Below are 26,232 nucleotides of genomic sequence, written 5' to 3' on the forward strand. Positions count from 1 at the left end.
CTCTATATTGAAAGTGCTCCATCTTGAAAACTTCACTGCTGACATGCACCTTTTCTAGGGATTATATTAACAGTGGACTAATGAACAAATTGCAAAAATGTAGTTTTCGAGTGTACAGTAGTATTCCTTTAAAGGCCCAGTGAAGTCAAAAACGTGGTTTTCTGTGTTTCATGTACATTACCACACTATGGAGGTTGAAATAATACTGTGAAATTGTGAAAATAAGGATATTGCCCTTTTAGTGTAAGAGCTGTTTGAAAAGACCGCCTGAAATGTTTGCCTGTTTTGGTGTGATGGAGTTTTGGCCTACCTGGTGTCACCACCAGGCGGTAAATTAGTTATTTGACCAATAAGAAAGAGAGTTCCAAACCTCCTCCTCCTTTCCTCCTCCCCACTCAGACCTAGGGTTACAACAGTGGTGTAAAGTACTTAAGTAAAAATACTTTAAAGTACTACTTAAGTCATTTTTGGGGGTAGCTGTACTTTTACTTCACTACATTTCTAAAGAAAATCATGTACTTTTTACTCCATACATTTTCTCTGACACCCAAAAGTACTTGTTACATTTAGAATTCTTAGCAGGATAGGACATTTTTTCAATTCACCCACTTATCAAGAGAACCTCCCTGGATATCTCTACTGCCTCTGATCTGGTGGACTCACTAAACACAAATGCTTAATTTGTAAAGTATGTCTGAGTGTTGGAGTGTGCCCCTGGCTATCCGTAAATAAAAAAAACAAGAAAATAGTGCCGTCTGGTTTGCTTAATATAAATTATTTGAAATGATTTATACTTTTACTTTTAATACTTAAGTACATTTTACCCATTTTATTTATTTTTATTACTTAAGTATATTTAAAAACCAAGTACTTTAGACTTTTACTCAAATAGTATTTTACTGGGCGACTTTCACTTTTACGTGAGTCATTTTCTATTAACGTATTTTACATTTACTCAAGTATGACAATTGGGTACTTTTTCCACCACTGGGTTGCAAAGCTACCGGTAATTTATAAATGTTACCAGAATCTTCAGTAATTTTGGTAATTAAGAGAAAATCGATGGCAATCTATTATAACTTTGGTAATTTATACTGGAATAACTTAAAACAAATGTATTCACATATAGTATTATTTTTTTGTATAAATCTGTGTCCATATTGTCCATGAGTTTCTAGTAGATAGACCATTTGGTCCAAGAGAAAATAGCCTAATTAATAAAAAAACTGTCATGTTGTCTTGTCTCTGTCCTTTCCCTTCACCCTGTCTCCCTCTGCTGGTCGTGTTAGGTTACCTTTTCTCCCCCGCTTTCCCCCAGCTGTCCCTTGTCTCCTCTAACTACCCATTCACCCCGTTCCCCACCTGTTCCCTTTTTCCCTCTGATTAGGTCCCTATATCTCTCTCTGTTTCTGCTCCTGTCCTTGTCGGATTCTTGTTTGTTTGTTTGTGTCATTCATGCCTGAACCAGACTGTCGTCATGTTTGCTGTAACCTTGTCCTGTCCTGTCGGAATCTGCCGGTCCATCTGAGCCTACCTATGTGTGGTAATTAAAGAAGCTCTGTTTAAGTTGATTCGCTTTTGGGTCCTCATTCACGCACCGTAACAGAAGAATCCGACCAAGAATGGACCCAGCGACTTCGGATCCTCTCCACTCAGCCGTCGAGATCCAGGGAGCGATGCTAGGCAGACACAAGCAGGAATTGTCTGCTGCTCGACATGCCGTTGAGACCCTGGCCACCCAAGTCTCCAACCTCACAGAACAGGTTCACCATCTCCGCCTCGATCCACCGGCCACTTCCAGGGCTTTCGAATCTCCGGAGCCCAGAATCAATAACCCGCCGTGTTACTCTGGGGAGCCCACTGAATGCCGCTCGTTCCTCACCCAGTGTGATATTGTGTTTTCTCTCCAGCCCAACACTTACTCCAGGAGCACTGCTCGTGTCGCCTACGTCATATCTCTCCTTATTGGACGGGCTCGTGAGTGGGGCACGGCAATCTGGGAGGCAAGGGCTGAGTGTATTAACCAGTATCAAGACTTTAAGGAGGAGATGATACGGGTTTTTGATCGATCTGTTTTTGGGGAGGAGGCTTCCAGGGCCCTGTCTTCCCTATGTCAAGGCAATCGATCCATAACAGACTACTCTATTGAGTTTCGCACTCTTGCTGTCTCCAGTGGCTGGAACGAGCCGGCCTTGCTCGCTCGTCTTCTGGAGGGTTTCCGCGCAGAGGTAAAGGATGAGATTCTCTCCCGGGAGGTTCCTTCCAGCGTGGATTCCTTGATTGAACTCGCTATTCGCATTGAGCGACGGGTTGATCTTCGTCACCGAGCTCGTGGAAAGGAGCTCGCGCTCTCCGTCGCCTCCCTCTCCGCATCACTACCATCTTCCTCTGCCGGCTCGGGTGCTGAGCCCATGCAGCTGGGAGGTATCCGCATCTCGACTAAGGAGAGGGAACGGAGAATCACCAACCGCCTCTGTCTCTATTGCGGTTCCGCTGGTCATTTTGTCACTTCATGTCCAGTAAAAGGCCAGAGCTCGTCAGTAAGCGGAGGGCTACTGGTGAGCGCTACTACTCCTGTCTCTCCTTCAAGATCCTGCACTACCTTGTCGGTCCATCTACGCTGGACCGGTTCGTCAGCTTCCTGCAGTGCCTTAATAGACTCTGGGGCGGAGGGCTGTTTTATGGACGAGACCTGGGCTCGGGAACATGACATTCCTCTCAGACAGTTAAAGGAGCCCACGGCCTTGTTCGCCCTGGATGGTAGTCCTCTCCCCAGGATTCAGCGTGAGACGCTACCTTTAACCCTCACTGTTTCTGGTAATCATAGTGAAACCATTTCTTTTTTAATTTTTCGTTCACCTTTTACACCTGTTGTTTTGGGCCATCCCTGGCTAGTTTGTCATAATCCTTCCATTAATTGGTCTAGTAATTCTATCCTCTCCTGGAACGTCTCTTGTCATGTGAAATGTTTAATGTCTGCTATCCCTCCTGTTTCCTCTGTCTCTTCTTCACAGGAGGAGCCTGGTGATTTGACAGGGGTGCCGGAGGAATATCACGATCTGCGCACGGTGTTCAGTCGGTCCAGGGCCACCTCTCTTCCTCCACACCGGTCGTATGATTGTAGTATTGATCTCCTTCCGGGAACCACCCCCCCCCGGGGTAGACTATACTCTCTGTCGGCTCCCGAACGTAAGGCTCTCGAAGATTATTTGTCTGTAGCTCTTGACGCCGGTACCATAGTCCCCTCCTCCTCTCCCGCCGGAGAGGGGTTTTTTTTTGTCAAGAAGAAGGACGGGTCTCTGCGCCCCTGCATAGATTATCGAGGGCTGAATGACATAACAGTGAAGAATCGTTATCCGCTTCCTCTTATGTCTTCAGCCTTCGAGATCCTGCAGGGAGCCAGGTTTTTCACTAAGTTGGACCTTCGTAACGCTTACCATCTCGTGCGCATCAGGGAGGGGGACGAGTGGAAGACGGCGTTTAACACTCCGTTAGGGCACTTTGAATACCGGGTTCTTCCTTTCGGCCTCGCTAACGCTCCAGCTGTCTTTCAGGCATTAGTCAATGATGTCCTGAGAGACATGCTGAACATCTTTGTTTTCGTTTACCTTGACGATATCCTGATTTTTTCACCGTCACTCCAGATTCAGGTTCAGCACGTTCGACGTGTCCTCCAGCGCCTTTTAGAGAATTGTCTTTTTGTGAAGGCTGAGAAGTGCACTTTTCATGCCTCCTCCGTCACATTTCTCGGTTCTGTTATTTCCGCTGAAGGCATTAAGATGGATCCCGCTAAGGTCCAAGCTGTCATTGATTGGCCCGTCCCTAAGTCACGCGTCGAGCTGCAGCGCTTTCTCGGCTTCGCGAACTTCTATCGTCGTTTCATCCGTAATTTCGGTCAGGTGGCAGCTCCTCTCACAGCCCTTACTTCTGTCAAGACGTGCTTTAAGTGGTCCGTTTCCGCCCAGGGAGCTTTTGATCTCCTCAAGAATCGTTTTACATCCGCTCCTATCCTTGTTACACCTGACGTCTCTAGACAGTTCGTTGTCGAGGTTGACGCGTCAGAGGTGGGAGTGGGAGCCATCCTTTCTCAGCGCTCCCTCTCTGACGACAAGGTCCACCCATGCGCGTATTTTTCTCATCGCCTGTCGCCGTCGGAACGTAACTATGATGTGGGTAACCGCGAACTGCTCGCCATCCGGTTAGCCCTAGGCGAATGGCGACAGTGGTTGGAGGGGGCGACCGTTCCTTTTGTCGTTTGGACTGACCATAGGAACCTTGAGTACATCCGTTCTGCCAAACGACTTAATGCGCGTCAGGCGCGTTGGGCGCTGTTTTTCGCTCGTTTCGAGTTCGTGATTTCTTATCGTCCGGGCTCTAAGAACACCAAGCCTGATGCTTTGTCTCGTCTCTTCAGTTCTTCAGTAGCCTCCACTGACCCCGAGGGGATTCTCCCTGAGGGGCGTGTTGTCGGGTTGACTGTCTGGGGAATTGAGAGGCAGGTAAAGCAAGCACTCACTCAAACTCCGTCGCCGCGCGCTTGTCCTAGGAACCTTCTTTTCGTTCCCGTTCCTACTCGTCTGGCCGTTCTTCAGTGGGCTCACTCTGCCAAGTTAGCCGGCCACCCTGGCGTTCGGGGTACGCTTGCTTCCATTCGCCAGCGTTTCTGGTGGCCCACCCGGGAGCATGACACGCGTCGTTTCGTGGCTGCTTGTTCGGTCTGCGCGCAGACTAAGTCCGGTAACTCTCCTCCTGCCGGCCGTCTCAGGCCGCTTCCTATTCCCTCTCGACCGTGGTCTCACATCGCCTTAGATTTTGTCACCGGACTGCCTTCGTCAGCGGGGAAGACTGTTATTCTTACGGTTGTCGATAGGTTCTCTAAGGCGGCTCATTTCATTCCCCTTGCTAAGCTTCCTTCTGCTAAAGAGACGGCACAAATCATCATCGAGAATGTTTTCAGAATTCATGGCCTTCCGTCAGACGTCGTTTCGGACAGAGGTCCGCAATTCACGTCTCAATTTTGGAGGGAGTTTTGCCGTTTGATTGGGGCTTCCGTCAGTCTCTCTTCCGGCTTTCACCCCCAGTCTAACGGTCAAGCAGAACGGGCCAATCAGACTATTGGTCGCATCTTACGCAGTCTTTCTTTTCGCAACCCTGCGTCTTGGTCAGAACAGCTCCCCTGGGCAGAATACGCCCACAACTCGCTTCCTTCGTCTGCGACCGGGCTATCTCCTTTTCAGAGTAGCCTCGGGTACCAGCCTCCGTTGTTCTCATCTCAGTTCGCCGAGTCCAGCGTCCCCTCCGCTCAGGCTTTTGTCCAACGTTGCGAGCGCACCTGGAAGAGGGTCAGGTCTGCACTTTGCCGTTATAGGGCGCAGACTGTGAGAGCTGCTAATAAGCGTAGAACGAAGAGCCCTAGATATTGTCGCGGTCAGAGAGTTTGGCTCTCCACTCAGAACCTTCCCCTTAAGACGGCTTCTCGCAAGTTGACCCCGCGGTTCATTGGTCCATTCCGTATCTCTCAGGTCATTAATCCTGTCGCAGTGCGACTTCTTCTTCCGCGATATCTTCGTCGCGTCCACCCGGTTTTCCATGTCTCCTGTGTCAAGCCCGCTCTTCGCGCCCCCGCTCGTCTTCCCCCCCCCCCCCCCATCCTTGTCGAGGGCGCACCTATCTACAGGGTCCGTAAAATCTTGGACATGCGTCCTCGGGGCCGTGGTCATCAGTACCTAGTTGACTGGGAGGGGTACGGTCCTGAGGAGAGGAGTTGGGTTCCCTCTCGGGACGTGCTGGACCGTGCGCTGATTGATGATTTCCTCCGTTGCCGCCAGGTTTCCTCCTCGAGTGCGCCAGGAGGCGCTCGGTGAGTGGGGGGGTACTGTCATGTTGTCTTGTCTCTGTCCTTTCCCTTCACCCTGTCTCCCTCTGCTGGTCGTGTTAGGTTACCTTTTCTCCCCCGCTTTCCCCCAGCTGTCCCTTGTCTCCTCTAACTACCCATTCACCCCGTTCCCCACCTGTTCCCTTTTTCCCTCTGATTAGGTCCCTATATCTCTCTCTGTTTCTGCTCCTGTCCTTGTCGGATTCTTGTTTGTTTGTTTGTGTCATTCATGCCTGAACCAGACTGTCGTCATGTTTGCTGTAACCTTGTCCTGTCCTGTCGGAATCTGCCGGTCCATCTGAGCCTACCTATGTGTGGTAATTAAAGAAGCTCTGTTTAAGTTGATTCGCTTTTGGGTCCTCATTCACGCACCGTAACAAAAACATCTAAACAACAATTTTCAATTACTGTACCTCTGCAACTCATCCAACTATTTACTTTTTTAATTGAACACAATCACAGTAAGGTACTTCATTGTTACTGGGAAAGGATTTGATATTGATATAAAACGGCTGCATTGGACCTTTGAGAGAAGCCAAGGTCTTACTGTAAGGTCTCCTGAGATGTTGGCACCTGCCAGGATGCCTGTTGCAGCCGGAAAGAAAATGGCAAACATGGAAAAGAACGTCTCGCCGTCTCGGAAATCCGGTCCCATGTTCTCCATCATGATAGCCGCTTCGGATGAAAAAGAACACAACGTGAGAATTTCATCTTGATTCAATGGGGGCAGTCGTAAGCCATTAAATATAATGCTAGCCTGTGTGCGAGTCTGTTTCTGCACTCCTTATGGAATTGTCCTGCCAAAATTACAATTAGGTAGGCAAAAGCACAAACACATATGAGATTAGATTAATGTAATGCATGCTCAACAGAAGGAGAATTACAATTTGGGATATGGAAATGAGTGCATAGTTGAACTATCAGACAAACCTTTGTAGCCAAAGAAGCCTTTGGGCTCTTTTGACTCCATGGTGATGACGGTTCCGATGAAATAGTTGAAGATGGCGGCCAAAAGAATGACCAACAACACAATCTGGGCCTGGAAGGGAATGTTTGGTCAGGAGTGGTACAGAGTTTTAACACATTTATCTGCCAGAAGTTCCATAAAGTCACTACGGCAAGAGTCTAAAGTAAAGCAAGGTTTCTTTGTGTTACTATGTGTGACAGTGCATTGCTCTGTGGGTCTTACCTTCGCCTCCCACTCCATCCCTGCCACTGAGATGCCCAGAAGCAGGATGACAGTGAGGGTGCCCACTATACGGACGTCATTGAGCTCATCTGTCATCAGGGCATCTACATCCTGTCAATCAGGAAACAATCACCCAGGGCTGTTACTGTTATTGCTATGTAAAATGTCAACATGGCACACAGCGATCCAATCAACGTTCACTATACAGGCATATCAAATGTTCCTTACATTAAGCATCTCAACGACAGTTTCAGCAAAGCCCACAACATACATGGCCACAGCCACAGCATTAGCAAAGGCGAAGATGAGACCAATGGAGCCGCCAAATTCAGGGCCCAAACTCCTTGATATGAGGTAATATGCTCCACCTAAAATGAGATGAGGAATTGCAGACGGGTTAGACCAGAATCACAATTCAAGCGTGTTAATGCTCAGCACACTATAACTGACTTTAAAGGTAATTTCCGATTGAGCTGACATTTTCTGCGTTTATTGTGATTGTGATGTCCGCAAATGCTGGAACATTGCCTTTAAAATCCAAAGTGTCGACAGCCAGGGGCGTCTGGCACCACAAAAATCTGAGGGGGCACAAATACGTAAGGATGGCTGGGGGGTGGTCTGAAACAGCTTTTTCCTGCAATCTAGAGCCATAATCAGTATGCTTAGTTCTATATTAAAAAAATATGTATATTTTTCTGCATATCTAAGCATACCTCTTGAGCTGTCTGTATCCTCCTGACAGTAATTCTTTACAAAAATTAACTAAATATGCTTCTCTGCTTCTCACATCTCTGAGGAAATCTGGGTAAAAGATTGAAAGGAATGTGAGTCTTATTCAGTACGTTTAATTGCTTGCTTTTCTAGAAAATGAAAGTCTACTAACCTTGCCCGCTACTTTAACTTGATCAATAGGCTGAAATGCTTTTGGTAACTAGTTATGAGGCTGGGAGATTGGGAACCTATCTGGGTTAGCTAAAGCCAACTTCATAAAACTGATAGGAGGCTAGTAGTATTACAGACAAAAAGTAGGTATTTTTTAACACAACAAATCTGAGGGGGCACATGCCCTTCTGCACAGGCATGACGCTTCTGTCGACAGTGCTCTACGGATTTAATCCCGGCATCATGAAGGATCCCAAAGACTTTACCAAATGAATACTCCTTACAATCTCTTCTAATACCTAATTTATATAATTCTGCTACAGGATCCTAATACATTGTTAATATGTTAGCATTCCATCAGGAATAACGCTTTTCCTTACCTCCTCGCACAAACCCATTGGTTGCTATGGCTGAGGTGGAGAGTCCAGTGATGGTGGTTACAACTGTTGCCATCAGAATAATAACACATGTCAGACCTGTTAAAAAAGATGAGCAAATTATATTTTAATAGATAACTTTCTCATCATGCTTACAGGTAAAATCGATTGGGACAAAGGCCTGTAGGAATTTGTTTTACCTGACCTGAAAAAACTCTGGGCCCTAGTTATAGACCATGTTACTAGGCCCACTTGGTCAAAAAGCATCATAATAATATACCTGCAAGTATATAATTTTATGATAACAAACTTTACAACAAGGGGTGCGTTTATTTTGTGTCACCTGGTGCCCCAGGTGGGTGGAGATTTCACTTTAAGACAAATGGAATGGTCTAAAATGAACAAATCCTGAAAGGGGTTTGGGTCATGCAAAACTAACACGCCCAATGCTCAAGCAATACTATGAGGTTTGAAACCTTAAATATTTTGGTCTTGATTGAACATGAGTCATCACTTACGTACCAATGCCTGCCTGTCCCACGATCCATGACATGCGAATAAAGAGCATCACACCCCAGATGTTCAACATGCAACGTATCTGAAAACACAGACACACAGGTGACAACATTCATGTTACCAACACATACTTCTATAGTGGGGGGAAACCATTAATTTGAAAGCTTGTTTTTAGATTTGTGTTGGATGTCTTTGAAAGGATTTACATTGATGTGCAATTCAATGATTCATCACAGAGCAATAAGGAGAACATGGTAGAGTTTGAATAGTTCTAAAAGAAAAAAAACGGGATGTTTGGGCCAGAGACAACAAAATGTTTAGTTCCCAGATCCAGTTCTGGTCCAGATCCAGTACTAACCAGGACACCTTTGACCCAGCCAAACTTGATGGTGCCTCCCTTTGCTTGTTCCTTGGTTCCTTCTTTGGCTGCAGCCTCCTCAGCAAGAGTAGACTCCTCCCCAATGGGAAAGCCATCCTCATCCAATGGCTCCTGAAAAATACCACACATAACAAATGCTGACAAACATTAATAGCTAGATTCAATCCGATCGCCTATGATCATATTAAAGGCAACGTTTCCGAGTCTGCGTTCGCTTCATATGTGACCCGATTCATGAAACTAGAGCCGTTTGAACGTCTAAAATATTTTTTTTAAATCAAAATGCGTTTTTTGGGGGCAGAAATGCCTTCTCAAACATGTGAACTTTCATGTGCCTTCACAACAAACTTGTATGCCATCTGTAAACACAATTGTTAAATTACGAGCCTTGTTGGTTAAGCCACAGAAAACTTTGCAACCTTCCCACTAGCCATGATTGGCTAAAATATTGTGTGGCCTGGACATGCGGAGAAATTAGTTCAGATTGACCTGCCCTAGAAGGCTTCTGTCTATTATTTTGAGCTCGTCAGTCTGTGTTGGTAATCCTGTCGAACGCGACTTTTGCATTTTTTTATTGTGTTGTGGACCTGCATAACTATTGCTCTCCACTTTCTGGAGGATCAAGTTTTGAAATCAATGGAATTAGAGTATAATAGTTAAATAGATGGAGTAAACACCTGTCTCCAATTACATCTTCAAACTAACGGCAACCGTGGTATGGCATTATTGACAGGGAGATGCGTCCATCATGCATGATGATGTATACACTTAAGATAGTCTAGCGTTAGCTAGCTACATTTTCAGATATTACACGGTTCAAATTTTGACAGAAAGTGGTTTCATTTCAAGCTGTGTTCATTGTTGCTTAACTAGCTAACGTTAGCTGGCTGGCTTGTTAGCTAACGTTACGTGACATGTGTGATCTTAAACGTTTTTTTTACCTAGCTAGGTTCATTGTTTACCCAGCTAGCTAAATACATGTCTTAAGATACAGTGTACTGTTAGCTCCGCTAGCTACCTAGCTGGCTGGCTGGCTCGTTAGCTAATATTACGTGTGTGAACTTACACTTTGTTTACCTAGCTAGGTTCATTGTTTACCTAGTTAGCTATACGTCTTAAGTTAAAGTGTACTGTTAGCTGGCTGGCTTGTTAGCGAACGTTACATGACGTGTGTACAACCCCCGTTGAATATGTCCGGTGTCAGTAAACATCTGCAAAAAAGCCTAATGAAATTGTTGCCAGCAGAGCTGGTTAGGCTGTGTTCATGTTATCCATAGGTAAACAAATCATCGGCCAGAGCGTCAAGTGTGCGCTACGAGAGCGAAACAAGTTGGGTGGGGCTAAAGCTTAAGATGGTGTGAACGATGCTGAATGGGTGTAGACAAAGAAGAGCTCTTCGCTAGATACCAAAACATTCAAAGGCCAATTTCTCAAAAGTGAGTTTACAAGTTAATCAACTTTCAAAGCAGAATTACTTTTCCATTGTTCCTCAAATGTAGTGTATGATGTAGCTCTGAGTCTCTACTTTTATCCAATGTAGAAAACACAATTTCAAATGTTGCTACCTAAGACTGAATCCAGGTGTTGAGTCACATATGTCGACTCAATTGGAAATTACCTTTAACACTAAAAGCGGCAACATATTTTTTTGCTATAATGTGGACCTTCTGATGAACTGAAATCGGAAGTTCAAACAATAACAAAGGGTCACCCCGTTGCTGTTTTGGTTAACAGCTGAGGGATGGGGCTGGAGAAATGTGATTAATCCCTTTCAAATTCATAGACAGAGCTATGAATGAAATGACTGACAATCAATGCTTTCAGAATAACAGTTGTAACCATGTTTTGCATTGTCTGCATTATTTACAAACAATGGAGTAAAACAAGCTTATATTTTGGGTTCTGATGGGGTATGACAGTTGAACTAAGGTCATGAGGCATTCCTAAATTATATTCTTCAAGAATAATTGGGTATATCACTCATTTAAGGGAGTGGCTCTATGACTGGATTATCTGGAGTTCTTTCTGATAGCTAAACAACCTTTCCTTCTGTGCATGTGCTAGTTTGGCAGCCTAGAGATGGAATAGGCCACTCAGTCGAATTTCAATGATGTACTATCTATCAAATCATTCTGTGTTGCATGATCACTGAGAAGCAAAATAAAAGTTGCATGTTATCTATGGTTATGTCATGTATTGTCATGTTGTGTCTTGTTTCTGTCCTTTCCTTTCACCCTGTCTCCCTCTGCTGGTCGTACTAGGTTACCGTTTCTGTCCCTCTTTCCCCCAGCTGTTCCTTGTCTTCTCTGACTACCTCATTCACCCCTTTTCCCACCTGTTCCCTTTTTCCCTCTGATTAGGTCCCGGGGCGGCAGGGTAGCCTAGTGGTTAGAGCGTTGGACTAGTAACCGAAAGGTTGTGAGTTCAAACCCCCGAGCTGACAAGGTACAAATCTGTCGTTCTGCCCCTGAACAGGCAGTTAACCCACTGTTCCCAGGCCGTCATTGAAAATAAGAATTTGTTCTTAACTGACTTGCCAGGTAAAATAAAAAAAATAAAATAAAAATATCTCTCTCTGTTTCTGCTCCTGTCTTTGTCGGATTCTTGTTTGTGTGTCTCATGCCTGAACCAGACTATCATCGTGTTTGCTGCAACCTTGTCCTGTCCTGTCGGAATCTACCTGTCCATCTGAGCCCACGTGTGTTCATCATTAAAGAAACTCTGTTTGTTAATTCGCTTTTGGGTCCTCATTCACGCACCTGACAGAAGAATCCGACCAAGAATGGACCCAGGGACTTCGGATCCTCTCCACTCAGCCGTCGAGATCCAGGGAGCGATGCTAGGCAGACACGAGCAGGAATTGTCTGCTGCTCGACATGCCGTTGAGACCCTGGCCACCCAAGTCTCCAACCTCACAGAACAGGTTCACCATCTCCGCCTCGATCCACCGGCCACTTCCAGGGCTTTCGAATCTCCGGAGCCCAGAATCAATAACCCGCCGTGTTACTCTGGGGAGCCCACTGAATGCCGCTCGTTCCTCACCCAGTGTGATATTGTGTTTTCTCTCCAGCCCAACACTTACTCCAGGAGCACTGCTCGTGTCGCCTACGTCATATCTCTCCTTACTGGACGGGCTCGTGAGTGGGGCACGGCAATCTGGGAGGCAAGGGCTGAGTGTACTAACCAGCATCAGGACTTTAAGGAGGAGATGATACGGGTTTTTGATCGATCTGTTTTTGGGGAGGAGGCTTCCAGGGCCCTGTCTTCCCTATGTCAAGGTAATCGATCCATAACAGACTACTCTATTGAGTTTCGCACTCTTGCTGCCTCCAGTGGCTGGAACGAGCCGGCTTTGCTCGCTCGTTTTCTGGAGGGTCTCCGCGCAGAGGTAAAGGATGAGATTCTCTCCCGGGAGGTTCCTTCCAGCGTGGATTCCTTGATTGAACTCGCTATTCGCATTGAGCGACGGGTTGATCTTCGTCACCGAGCTCGTGGAAAGGAGCTCGCGTTCTCCGTTGCCCCCCTCTCCGCATCACTACCATCTTCCTCTGCCGGCTCGGGTGCTGAGCCTATGCAGCTGGGAGGTATCCGCATCTCGACTAAGGAGAGGGAACGGAGAATCACCAACCGCCTCTGTCTCTATTGCGGTTCTGCTGGTCATTTTGTCACTTCATGTCCAGTAAAAGCCAGAGCTCATCAGTAAGCGGAGGGCTACTGGTGAGCGCTACTACTCCTGTCTCTCCTTCAAGATCCTGCACTACCTTGTCGGTCCATCTACGCTGGACCGGTTCGTCAGCTTCCTGCAGTGCCTTAATAGACTCTGGGGCGGAGGGCTGTTTTATGGACGAGACCTGGGCTCGGGAACATGACATTCCTCTCAGACAGTTAAGGGAGTCCACGGCCTTGTTCGCCCTGGATGGTAGTCCTCTCCCCAGGATTCAGCGTGAGACGCTACCTTTAACCCTCACTGTTTCTGGTAATCATAGCGAAACCATTTCTTTTTTAATTTTTCGTTCACCTTTTACACCTGTTGTTTTGGGCCATCCCTGGCTAGTTTGTCATAATCCTTCCATTAATTGGTCTAGTAATTCTATCCTCTCCTGGAACGTCTCTTGTCATGTGAAATGTTTAATGTCTGCTATCCCTCCTGTTTCCTCTGTCTCTTCTTCACAGGAGGAGCCTGGTGATTTGACAGGGGTGCCGGAGGAATATCACGATCTGCGCACGGTGTTCAGTCGGTCCAGGGCCACCTCTCTTCCCCCACACCGGTCGTATGATTGTAGTATTGATCTCCTTCCGGGAACCACTCCCCCCCGGGGTAGACTATACTCTCTGTCGGCTCCCGAACGTAAGGCTCTCGAAGATTATTTGTCTGTAGCTCTTGCCGCCGGTACCATAGTCCCCTCCTCCTCTCCCGCCGGAGCGGGGTTTTTTTTTGTTAAGAAGAAGGACGGGTCCCTGCGCCCCTGCATAGATTATCGAGGGCTGAATGACATAACAGTGAAGAATCGTTATCCGCTTCCTCTTATGTCTTCAGCCTTCGAGATCCTGCAGGGAGCCAGGTTTTTCACTAAGTTGGACCTTCGTAACGCTTACCATCTCGTGCGCATCAGGGAGGGGGACGAGTGGAAGACGGCGTTTAACACTCCGTTAGGGCACTTTGAATACCGGGTTCTTCCTTTCGGCCTCGCTAACGCTCCAGCTGTCTTTCAGGCATTAGTCAATGATGTCCTGAGAGACATGCTGAACATCTTTGTTTTCGTTTACCTTGACGATATCCTGATTTTTTCACCGTCACTCCAGATTCATGTTCAGCACGTTCGACGTGTCCTCCAGCGCCTTTTAGAGAATTGTCTTTTTGTGAAGGCTGAGAAGTGCTCTTTTCATGCCTCCTCCGTCACATTTCTCGGTTCTGTTATTTCCGCTGAAGGCATTAAGATGGATCCCGCTAAGGTCCAAGCTGTCATTGATTGGCCCGTCCCTAAGTCACGCGTCGAGCTGCAGCGCTTTCTCGGCTTCGCGAACTTCTATCGTCGTTTCATCCGTAATTTCGGTCAGGTGGCAGCTCCTCTCACAGCCCTTACTTCTGTCAAGACGTGCTTTAAGTGGTCCGTTTCCGCCCAGGGAGCTTTTGATCTCCTCAAGAATCGTTTTACATCCGCACCTATCCTTGTTACACCTGACGTCACTAGACAGTTCGTTGTCGAGGTTGACGCGTCAGAGGTGGGCGTGGGAGCCATTCTTTCTCAGCGCTCCCTCTCTGACGACAAGGTCCACCCTTGCGCGTATTTTTCTCATCGCCTGTCGCCGTCGGAACGTAACTATGATGTGGGAAACCGCGAACTGCTCGCCATCCGCTTAGCCCTAGGCGAATGGCGACAGTGGTTGGAGGGGGCGACCGTTCCTTTTGTCGTTTGGACTGACCATAGGAACCTTGAGTACATCCGTTCTGCCAAACGACTTAATGCGCGTCAGGCGCGCTGGGCGCTGTTTTTCGCTCGTTTCGAGTTCGTGATTTCTTATCGTCCGGGCTCTAAGAACACCAAGCCTGATGCTTTATCTCGTCTCTTCAGTTCTTCAGTAGCCTCCACTGACCCCGAGGGGATTCTCCCTGAGGGGCGTGTTGTCGGGTTGACTGTCTGGGGAATTGAGAGGCAGGTAAAGCAAGCACTCACTCAAACTCCGTCGCCGCGCGCTTGTCCTAGGAACCTTCTTTTCGTTCCCGTTCCTACTCGTCTGGCCGTTCTTCAGTGGGCTCACTCTGCCAAGTTAGCCGGCCATCCTGGCGTTCGGGGTACGCTTGCTTCCATTCGCCAGCGTTTTTGGTGGCCCACCCGGGAGCATGACACGCGTCGTTTCGTGGCTGCTTGTTCGGTCTGCGCGCAGACTAAGTCCGGTAACTCCCCTCCTGCCGGCCGTCTCAGGCCGCTTCCCATTCCCTCTCGACCGTGGTCTCACATCGCCTTAGATTTTGTCACCGGACTGCCTTCGTCAGCGGGGAAGACTGTTATTCTTACGGTTGTCGACAGGTTCTCTAAGGCGGCTCATTTTATTCCCCTTGCTAAGCTTCCTTCTGCTAAAGAGACGGCACAAATCATCATCGAGAATGTTTTCAGAATTCATGGCCTTCCGTCAGACGTCGTTTCGGACAGAGGTCCGCAATTCACGTCTCAATTTTGGAGGGAGTTTTGCCGTTTGATTGGGGCTTCCGTCAGTCTCTCTTCCGGCTTTCACCCCCAGTCTAACGGTCAAGCAGAACGGGCCAATCAGACTATTGGTCGCATCTTACGCAGTCTTTCTTTTCGCAACCCTGCGTCTTGGTCAGAACAGCTCCCCTGGGCAGAATACGCCCACAACTCGCTTCCTTCGTCTGCGACCGAGCTATCTCCTTTTCAGAGTAGCCTCGGGTACCAGCCTCCGCTGTTCTCATCTCAGTTCGCCGAGTCCAGCGTCCCCTCCGCTCAGGCTTTTGTCCAACGTTGCGAGCGCACCTGGAAGAGGGTCAGGTCTGCACTTTGCCGTTATAGGGCGCAGACTGTGAGAGCTGCTAATAAGCGTAGAACTAAGAGTCCTAGATATTGTCGCGGTCAGAGAGTTTGGCTCTCCACTCAGAACCTTCCCCTTAAGACCGCTTCTCGCAAGTTGACCCCGCGGTTCATTGGTCCGTTCCGTATTTCTCGGATCATTAATCCTGTCGCAGTGCGACTTCTTCTTCCGCGATATCTTCGTCGCGTCCACCCGGTCTTCCATGTCTCCTGTGTCAAGCCCGTTCTTCGCGCCCCCGCTCGTCTTCCCCCCCCCCCCATCCTTGTCGAGGGCGCACCCATCTACAGGGTCCGTAGGATTTTGGACATGCGTCCTCGGGGCCGTGGTCATCAGTACCTAGTAGATTGGGAGGGGTACGGTCCTGAGGAGAGGAGTTGGGTTCCCTCTCGGGACGTGCTGGACCGTGCGCTGATCGATGATTTCCTCCGTTGCCGCCAGGTTTCCTCCTCGAGTGCGCCAGGAGGCGCTCGGTGAGTGGGGGGGTACTGTCATGTATTGTCATGTTGTGTCTTGTTTCTGTCCTTTCCCTTCACCCTGTCTCCCTCTGCTGGTCGTTATTAGGTTACCTTTTCTCCCCCTCTTTCCCCCAGCTGTTCCTTGTCTCCTCCTAACTACCTCGTCACCCCTTTTCCCACCTGTTCCCTTTTTCCCTCTGATTAGTCCTCTATATCTCTCTCTGTTTTTGTTCCTGTCTTTGTCGGATTCTTGTTTGTGCTTTTCATGCCTGAACCAGACTATCGTCATGTTTGCTGCAACCTTGTCCTGTCCTGTCGGAATCTGCCGGTCCATCTGAGCCTACCTATGTTTTGTTATTAAAGAAGTTCTGTTAACGTTAATTCGCTTTTGGGTCCTCATTCACGCACCGTAACAAGAACAGTGCAAACTGGCTCTAACCAGAATAGAAAGAGGAGTGGGAGGCCCCGGTACACAATTGAGCAAGAGGACAAGTACATTAGAGTGTCTAGTTTGAGAAACAGACGTCTCACAAGTCCTCAACTGGCACCTTCATTAAATAGTACCCGCAAAACACCAGTGTCGACGTCTAGGCAGAGATGCAAGAAAACGCCATATCTCAGATTGGACAATAAAAAGAAAAGATTAAGGTGTGTCCTCCCACTCCACCGGGGCCTCCCACTCCTCTTTCTATAATTACAAAAGGGTTTTCTAATGTTCAATTAGCCTTTTAACATGCTAAACCTGGATTAGCTAACACAACGTGCCATTGGAATACAGGAGTGATGGTTGATAATAATGGGCCTCTGTACTCCTATGTAGATATTCTATTAAAAATCAGCCATTTTCTGCTACAATAGTCATTTGCAATACAACATTAACAATGTTTACACTGTATTTCTGATCAATTTGATGTTAATGTACAAAAAAATTGGCTTTTCTTTCAAAAACAAGGACATTTCTAAGTGACCCCAAACTTTTGAACGGTAGTGTATATACCGTATGTTTTTGGAGTGCTTGTACAAATCGTCACAGGGAACGGAGGGTGGAATGGGGCGGTTCGATCTGGTCTCCTTACCTCAACCTTAATATAAGAGTCTAAAAATGGGTATAGCAATTGCAGTTTGCCCCTTTAAAGTACAATTCAGTTCCATTTGTGCAATACAATGCCATATTCAAATTCAACTTCCGTTGGCACTAATATCACTCCATATCACGCTTTCCTCTGCAAATGGAAATGGAACCTTCGACATGCAAGTATGCATGTACACTTGACGTTGGAAGTTTACATAGACCTTAACCAAATAATCCTTGTAAAAATTCCCTGTCTTAGGTCAGTTAGGATCACCACTTTATTTTAAGAAAATATATTTTGTGAAATGTCAGAATAATAGTAGAGAGAATGATTTATTTCAGCTTTTACTTCTTTCATAACATTCCCAGTGGGTCAGAAGTTTACATACACTCAATTAGTATTTGGTAGCATTGCCTTTAAATTGTTTAACTTGGGTCAAATATTTTGGGTAGCCTTCCACAAGCTTCCCACAATAAGTTGGGTGAATTTTGGCCCATTCCTCCTGACAGAGCTGATTTCTCCAAAAAGTATGATATAGGACTCGTTTTATGTCGATATAGGACTCGTTTTACTGTGGATATAGGTACTTTTGAACCTGTTTTCTCCAGCATCTTCACAAGGTCCTTTGCTATTGTTCTGAAATTGATTTGCACTTTTCGCACCCAAGTACGTTCATCTCTAGGAGACAGAACGTGTCTCCTTCCTGAGTGGTATGACGGCTGCGTGGTCCCATGGTGATTATGCTTGCGTACTATAGTTTATCCAGATGAACGTGGTACCTTCAGATGTTTGGAAATTGCTCCCAAGGATGAACCAGACTTGTGGAGGTCTAAAAAACTGTTTTCTGAGGTCTTGGCTGATTTCTTTTGATTTTCCCATGATGTCAAGCAAAGAGGCACTGGGTTTGAAGGAAGGCCTTGAAAAAAAAAATTTGGGAAAAATTACTTGTGTCATTCACAAAGTAGATGTCCTATCTGACTTGCCAAAACTATAGTTTGTTAACAAGAAATTTGAGGAGTGGTTGAAAAACGAGTTTTAATGACTCCAACCTAAGTGTATGTAAACTTCCGACTTCTACTGTATACATAAACATTGTGCAATATCTAGATGATTAGATATAGAAGGCCTAGAACCTGTGGTTTGAATAGATGTTACAATATTTCGGCCTGTGGGCTGGACTGATGTATCTACTCTGTCCTCCATTACTAGTGACCTGCCCCCATGAGAGGCATGTGAGTGATCCAACAGGATAGCGTGGCTATAAAGTGTTAGAGACCAGAGACTGGGACACTGGACCATTGAGTATAGGGAACGGAGAGAGAACCACGGCAGCATTGTTTGTTGGTGGCTGCAAAGGCTGTCAGTTGCCAAGAGTAGCCGGTGATCAGGGTTTGGGCATGGTCAGAGAGAGCATTGTCTGAGCAAAATGTGTGGGTCATGCCCCTGATGTCACGCTGTCCATTCAAAGGACTGCAAAGGAGAAGAAATGTCCCTGTGGAAGGGAATGCTGTGATTGTGACAGACGAGGTCACTTCAGCTTAGCATAGACACATTACACTGGCAGTTGTGATACAGCATCAATGGACTGGCCATAGGGCGTTCTGGCAAATTTCTAAATGTAGATTTTTTTGTGCAGAATGACTATTATTTGGGTAATAACGAGGGGCCTCATGGAAAACAATGGGCCGGGCTGGGGGCCTCTAGGAAAAAAAATGGGCCAGTGTGTTATAAATGCACAGGTTGATTTTAGGTCCCAGTCTGTTCCTGTGGTACAGTGTCACTAGGGCTGAATGTAAAGTGTAACAGTTATAACTTTAGACCGTCCCCTCGCCCATACCCGGGCGCGAACCAGGGACCCTCTGCACACATCAACAACAGTCACCCACGAAGCATCGTTACCGATCATTCCACAAAAGCCGCGGCCCTTGCAGAGCAAGGGGAACTACTACTTCAAGGTCTCAGAGCAAGTGACGTCACCGATTGAAACGCTATTTAGCGCGCACCGCTAACTCTGCTAGCCGTTTCACATCCGTTACATAAGGATGAACTATAGATTTACATACAGTGCTTTCAGAAAGTATTCATACCCCTTGACTTATTCCACATTTTGTTGTGTTACACCCTGAATTTTTCTCACCCATCTACACAATATACCCCCATGTTTTTAGACTTTTTTATACACTTGGCACCAATATAGGCTATCTCGAGGCGTGCGCTATCAATCCCCACCTGTCTGGTAAATAGCGATGTAGTGGCGCGTCAAAACAGAAGGTGGTAGCAGGTTACATACCTTGTCAAGCTCATCGTGTAGCTCCGAAAGAGTTGGTCGTATCAACTTATCTCCAAGAGGCGCTTCTGTTTGTCGGTAGAAATCGATGTTTGGGACAGCATCAATTGTGTTATGGCCAAATGTTCGCATATAATACGTATTTGAGTGGGTATCTGAAATGTTAGTATGACCGCTTGCGGACGAACGATGGCTGCCCGTGCTCCTGACAGTGTCACCATTCTGAGCCACATCAGATGCATCCGTCCCTATTCCACCTGAATCAAGAAACTTGACTACGCTAAATCTCCCTTTGGACTCCTCTCCACCTGCCGACCCCTTACTACCAGTCGTACCAGTAGTTCCATCAGTCCCTCCCGACGTGCGCTCTCCAGATGTGACGGGTCCTAACTCCGTTACCTCTGTCACCTGAAACCTGCTTTGACCTGAACCCGCTGTCTTGAGAGCTGGTTTCTGACCTGAAGGTGATGACATGTCCACTGAGTAGTTATCACTGTATAATCAGATATATTGCAGAAAATTGTTTTGAAAAGGACCATTTAAATTCATTCCTTCAGCAAGGTATGCATCAGTACTCAAGCCAAAGCTGCGCCCTGTGCATCTATCTACCCGATCCACTCTCTCCTGTTCTGGACCCCAACAGTGATGCCTCGAGTGTGGGTCGAATGTTCTGAGAAATTAGCAACTCTGAGTACGTCACTCGCCAACACAAGGTCTAGAGGTCGCAGGGCAGCGTCAAGGAGCAAACATGCAAATTTGTCCATGCGCTTTTTGTGTGCACTTTTCAACCGCAGACAACCCACTAAGATTATTAGCTTTGAATGTATGTGAAATTAATATTTTATTGTCATGTATAGTTAGTTGTTCATTCACAGAACTCTAAAGTCAGGCAACTATTTCACTAGTGATTTCAATAGAAAACAAGTGCTACATTGTAAACCTTACTATAACTCCCTAACCCATTAAATAAATTGAGTCATGCCTACTCAAACATCTCCAACTGTCTGTAAAAACCAAATCATATAAGTGGTACTCACTCAGATGTCAATAAAACATGTTAGCACTTAGTTGTTTGTGAGGAATGTTAACAAATATAAGGTCATAACTATAACTTTATTTATCTTTGTTCTGCTAATCTAAAATTAACACTTTTGCAAGTTAGGATTATTTAATAGTTTAAAGTCAATTTAACATTTATTCAAAAAGTGTTTCTTACTTTATTATAATGTTTTACGTCTTTATCATTATAAGTAAAGTATTAGTTAGACACATTGATATTTGAGTAAAACACACTTGATTTATTTTTGTTGTGCTGATACGCAAATTATGAATACTTAATAATTTTATGTTCTTGCAACAACTTCCCTCGTTTTAATAGAGGACTGTGGGTAATTACATTTTTTGGACTTTGATACTTTTACTCAATGTTGTATGCATGTTTGAAGAAAGATAACTATATTTCTAAAATAGTATTTAACAGTTTGTTGCGCTATGAGGTGTAATGGATCATGATGAATAGATATCAAAACCGTTGAACAAATTGACGTTCAATAATGAAACAGACAAGCCATTCCCACTATCCTACTATTGCAGGATCCTACAATGCTTACAGCTCTACCTTTAATTACTGCTTGAGGAGTGAGCACTGTGCTCATCAATGCCTGCAAGGTGGGTTAAAATTACAAATTGTCAAATACATAAAACAATGTTAAACATTAAGACACGGCCACTGAAAAATACTAATCACAAATGCTTACTTGACTTCTTCACAAATTTACAATACTTGAAAAAAAATGAGCAATGAAGGTTAATAATTTAAGTAGAAGGGACCCTAAATGTGTATGTTTTAGACAACAAATATTAATGTTCAAGTAACTTCAATCATTATAATTCAGAATACATAATGAAAATTAGTGTACAAAAGTTCATAAAACAAAAAAGTGATGTAATTACAACTTAAAAAGATAACCATAAGGAATATTTTGAGTTGAGTTGCTCGATTGGTTCTAGGCAATCGCTTTCCACAAACATTTTTAGTTAGCAGAACTAATGTGTAGACAGATATGCATAGTATTTATTTTATTTATGTAGAATTATTGAGTTAAATAAAACGTTTATAGTTCATGACCTCCGTTCAATAATTATGAGTTATACTCAATAAAAACAAAGGTATCTTACAAGCCCCACACTCTCAAATACTCATGCATTCATATTCAGACCCTAGTCAATGGAACACAATGTTGTCAGTACTGCAACCACATTAGCATAGTGAACAACAACAGTCTTTCACTGTCTGGTACTTGATGATTGTGAATAGAAAAGCTCTCCATACAATGATTCTATAAAACAAAAGTAAGGACTCTATATTTATTTAGCCAACTGAAAAATAAAGTAAGGGGGAAGATGACTGTGTAGGCTAATACTACTGTAATAAAAATGCAAGTCGATCATTGCAGGTAAATTGATTGAAAAACCGCCATCATGTTTCTGAAACAAACAAAGAGGGCAGTGTCCATTTAAGAATTGTATTAATGTTTCAATATTTTAACAATTCAGTATTATAATGTTTCAATCAATTGCTTGTAAGAATAGCTTTGAGTTGTCCTCAATTTACTTTTACTTACTGAAATAAATGTTCTGTTTCTGAAGCTGAACTCTGGACATTATATCCCTTTGCATCATACATCAATTTAGAAGAAAAACAATTAAGTGAAAAGTGATGCCTCTTAGCAAGTGTGTCTGTCCATCGAGTCCACAATGGCACAGTATCAGTATTTGTCTATACTAGATACCACCATGTCCAACCCTCTGAGTGAACAATGTGGCAGCTCAGACAATTTCCATCATGGTCAGAAGTGTAGAAATGCTTTGTGGAAGCGACCCCAGAAGTATCATCATGACAATTTAGGTTGCTGTCTGTAGTCCTGAAATTCACAATACATGTTTTTGAGGTGAGAAGGACTGCTTTGCAGGACTGCACGGATGGTTAAGTGGTGACAATAGATGTACATCGCCTCCTACTGTGACCAACAAAGTGGTTGCTTACTGCCACCTAATGGATGAACATGTACAAGTTTGACGGAACCCAAGCAGTCTGACAGGATACTCTTATAAGGGTTGGTATTCACGATAAGGATCTGTATAATTACTTGTAGACACATATTCAATTCTGCAACCACAAAGAGCTCATTTACATAAGAGTAAACTATTTCAAGCTGTAAGATGTTTAAAGAAAAGAACATTGGGGAATGACATTTCCTTACATATTTATTGAGGGAATATCTGACTCCATTCCAAACGTTCCCCTGTTCTCTTAGGGATGCTGGTACAGTTGGCGAGCTATGACCACTGAACTGTTGTACCTGGAAAAGTGAGAGGCGTTTTGAGCCTCAAGGCCTGTCTGTGTTGCACTGAATGCAGAGGGCTCCAATACCCCACCTCTGTCCTGGCCATGACACAGATGCACGCAGCCCTTGAAACACAGGCTTTCCTACTGTGGCCCATGAGGAAACTCAGCCAGTGCCTCATTCTGCCCAGGGAGGGATAAACAATATATAGAATATCTTCATTTTCCACAGAGGAAACTGTTTACCGTATACTCCTGTCTGCTACGCACATATCCATAAAATATATATTTTTAAAGAAAAAATACATCCTACTCAATATTTTTAAAGATAGAGTTAAATAATGACTTCGCAACACTTAATTATATGCTCTGTGAGAATAACGTCAGGAAGTCTGATACTAAGTTTAACACATGTATTTGAATATAATATTTTAGTTTACAAAAAAATAATATCTAATTTTACAAATTGTAACATTTGAACTTCTTACCTTTCACAATGTATGGAATTTCAATAAAGAACAATGTGTTTTTTATTATGGAGAGGAGATGCCTCTCAAAATGATGGCCTCAGCTCTAGCGAGAGTCTCTGGTTCTTCATATCTTGCTTCCATTGCATTACATAGAGTTTAGGGATCATTGGATGTTTACTGGAGAACTCTGGGGCATGAGAAAATAAATCCATTAGAAAAATATATAATAACATTGTTATGAGAATGCCTCGCACAGCAAATTTCTCATTATCACACATTTAGTTTTGTACTGAGAGTGCTCTACTTTTGAAAACTTTAAATAACAATGGTGATGTTTGAGCTTATGGGTTTATAATATATTTGATTGTAAACTCAGCAAAAAAAGAAACGTCCTCTCACTGTCAACTGCGTTTATTTTCAGCAAACTTAACGTGTAAATATTTGCATGAACATAACAAGATTCAACAAATGAGACAAACTGAACAAGTTCCACAGACATGTGACTAACAGAAATTGAATAATGTGTCCCTGAACAAATGGGGGGTTAAAATAAAAGTAACAGTGGCCACCAGCTGCATTAAGTACTGCAGTGCATCTCCTCCTCATGGACTGCTCCAGATTTGCCAGTTCTTGCTGTGAGATGTTACCCCACTCTTCCACCAAGGCACCTGCAAGTTCCCAGACATTTCTGGGGGGAATGACCCTAGCCCTCACCCTCCGATCCAACAGGTCCCAGATGTGCTCAATAGGATTGAGATCCGGGCTCTTCGCTGGCCATGGCAGAACACTGATATTCCTGTCTTGCAGGAAATCACGCACAGAACGAGCAGAATGGTTGGTGGCATTGTCGTGCTGGAGGACCATGTCAGGATGAGCATGCAGGAAGGGTATCACATGAGGGAGGAGGATGTCTTCCCTGTAATGACAACAAGCTCAGTCCGAGGATGCTGTGACACACCGCCCCAGACCATAATGGACCCTCCACCTCCAAATCGATTCTGTTCCTGAGTACAGGCCTCGGCGTAACGCTCATTCCTTCAATGATAAACGCAAATCCAACCATCACCCCTGGTGAGACAAAACCGTGACTCATCAGCGAAGAGCACTTTTTGCCAGTCCTGTCTGATCCAGTGACAGGTGGTTTGTGCACACAGGCGACATTGTTGCCATTGATGTCTGGTGAGGACCTGCCTTATAACAGTCCTACAAGCCCTCAGTCCAGCCTCTCTCAGCTTATTGTGGACAGTCTGAGCACTGATGGAGGGATTATGCATTCCTTGTGTAACTTGGGCAGTTGTTGTTGCCTTCCTGTGCCTGTCCCGCAGGTGTGATGTTTGGATGTACCGATCCTGTGAAGGTGTTGTTACATGTGTTCTGCCACTGAGAGGATGATCAGCTGTCCGTCCCATCTCCCTATAGCACTGTCTTAGGCATCTCACAGTATGGACATTGCAATTTATTGCCCTGACCACATCTGCAGTCCTCATGCCTCCTTGCAGCATGCCTAAGGCACATTCACGCAGATGAGCAGGGACCCTGGGCATCTTTCTTTTGGTGTTTTTCCCAGAGTCAGTAGAAAGGCATCTTTAGTGTCCTAAGTTTTCATAACTGTGACCTTAATTGCCTACCGTCTGTAAGCTGTTCCAAAGGTGCATGTTCATTAATTGTTTATTGTTGAACAAGCATGGGAAAATGTGTGATATGCACACCTCTTGGAGGAGGGAATGCAACACTCTGCTACACTCAACTCCCCGTGGAGTGAAAGAGGTACGTGACTGCAGGTGCGGGTAAGGATGACAGAGGCAGAATATATTACCGTTTACAGGGAATTTATTTTCTTAACATGGTAATTTGGGGAAAAGGGGCTGGATGGAACCAAAGCAAAGAAAGTTAAAGTTAGAGCCCCCTCTACTTCCCACAACTTACCTAACTAGCACACTAATCAAAATACAGGGGATGCTCCACCCAGGTCTTACCTAGTGTGCATAGACATAGTACATACTACGGCTATATGTATGCCCGCAGGCCTCTTGCCTAAGCACTGCCAAGGTGCCTTCCCCTTCCCCCCTGGGAACAAATAAAGTGGAATAATACAAATTTAATGTGGACAATTTCACTAATCAAAAACACAGTCCTAGGGCATACACAAACGTCAGCTGGACCGGCTACAAAATACTTTACAAAAATATACAGACCAACAACAAAACACAGGACATACCAAGAAGCTCTCTCTGAGCAACAACTAATAAAGGACATACCCAAACGCTCTATCTGAAGAACAAACAATACAGGACATACCCAGAAGCGCTCTCCCCTAACAAAGGAACACTGGCTTATATCCAGCTGCAGAAGGAGTTTGTAATTGCAGACAGCTGTATCCCTAATGAGAGGGCGGGATCAGACCTCCAATCGCCGATGGGTCCGACCAATCAGCTGCTTCGAATCCAGGAAGCCATTTCCTGAAATACACATACATATACACAAACAAACCCAAAACACAGAAACTGGGGAATGTAACACAGTGTTTGAACCCTTAACAATGAAGATCTGTGAAGTTATTTTGGGATTTTTACTAATTATCTTTGAAAGACAGGGTCCTGAAAAAGGGATGTTTTGCCGAGTTTACATGTCTCAAGACATCTCAAGACACATTTTAAAGACATGTCTTGAGACACAGCCTGTCTCAAGACACTCAATGCCATGTTTTGAGACATTTTATGTGTGTCTTCAAGATATGTATCAAGACACTAATGTGAAATAGTGCTATGTCTTGAGACATTTTCTGTATGTCTTCAAGACATGCAATGTAATCTGAAATTAAGGCTATGTCAGACATG

General features: G+C 45.1%; 1 protein-coding gene and 1 pseudogene across 1 annotated transcript in view; both read right to left on the reverse strand.

The window, feature by feature from the left end:
- slc12a2l (solute carrier family 12 member 2-like) overlaps positions 1-20,323 on the reverse strand; it is a 46,304-nt gene extending 25,981 nt beyond the window's left edge. The window contains exons 1-8 of the mRNA XM_021606767.3: positions 19,583-20,323; positions 9,198-9,329; positions 8,846-8,921; positions 8,327-8,422; positions 7,293-7,432; positions 7,065-7,175; positions 6,806-6,914; positions 6,423-6,550 (exon numbers count right to left, since the gene is read on the reverse strand). Of these exons, the coding sequence (XP_021462442.3) occupies positions 6,423-6,550; positions 6,806-6,914; positions 7,065-7,175; positions 7,293-7,432; positions 8,327-8,422; positions 8,846-8,921; positions 9,198-9,329; positions 19,583-20,053 (1,263 nt within the window). The 5' untranslated portion in view covers positions 20,054-20,323. The remainder of the gene's footprint in view (positions 1-6,422; positions 6,551-6,805; positions 6,915-7,064; positions 7,176-7,292; positions 7,433-8,326; positions 8,423-8,845; positions 8,922-9,197; positions 9,330-19,582) is intronic.
- A 2,569-nt stretch (positions 20,324-22,892) lies between these two features.
- Positions 22,893-23,607, reverse strand: LOC149982909 (sperm-associated microtubule inner protein 10-like; annotated as a pseudogene).
- Between the last annotated feature and the right edge of the window lie 2,625 nt (positions 23,608-26,232).

Source organism: Oncorhynchus mykiss, chromosome 6 (genome assembly GCF_057628025.1).
Source record: "Oncorhynchus mykiss isolate SJ-2025 chromosome 6, ASM5762802v1, whole genome shotgun sequence".
Taxonomy (NCBI): domain Eukaryota; kingdom Metazoa; phylum Chordata; class Actinopteri; order Salmoniformes; family Salmonidae; genus Oncorhynchus; species Oncorhynchus mykiss.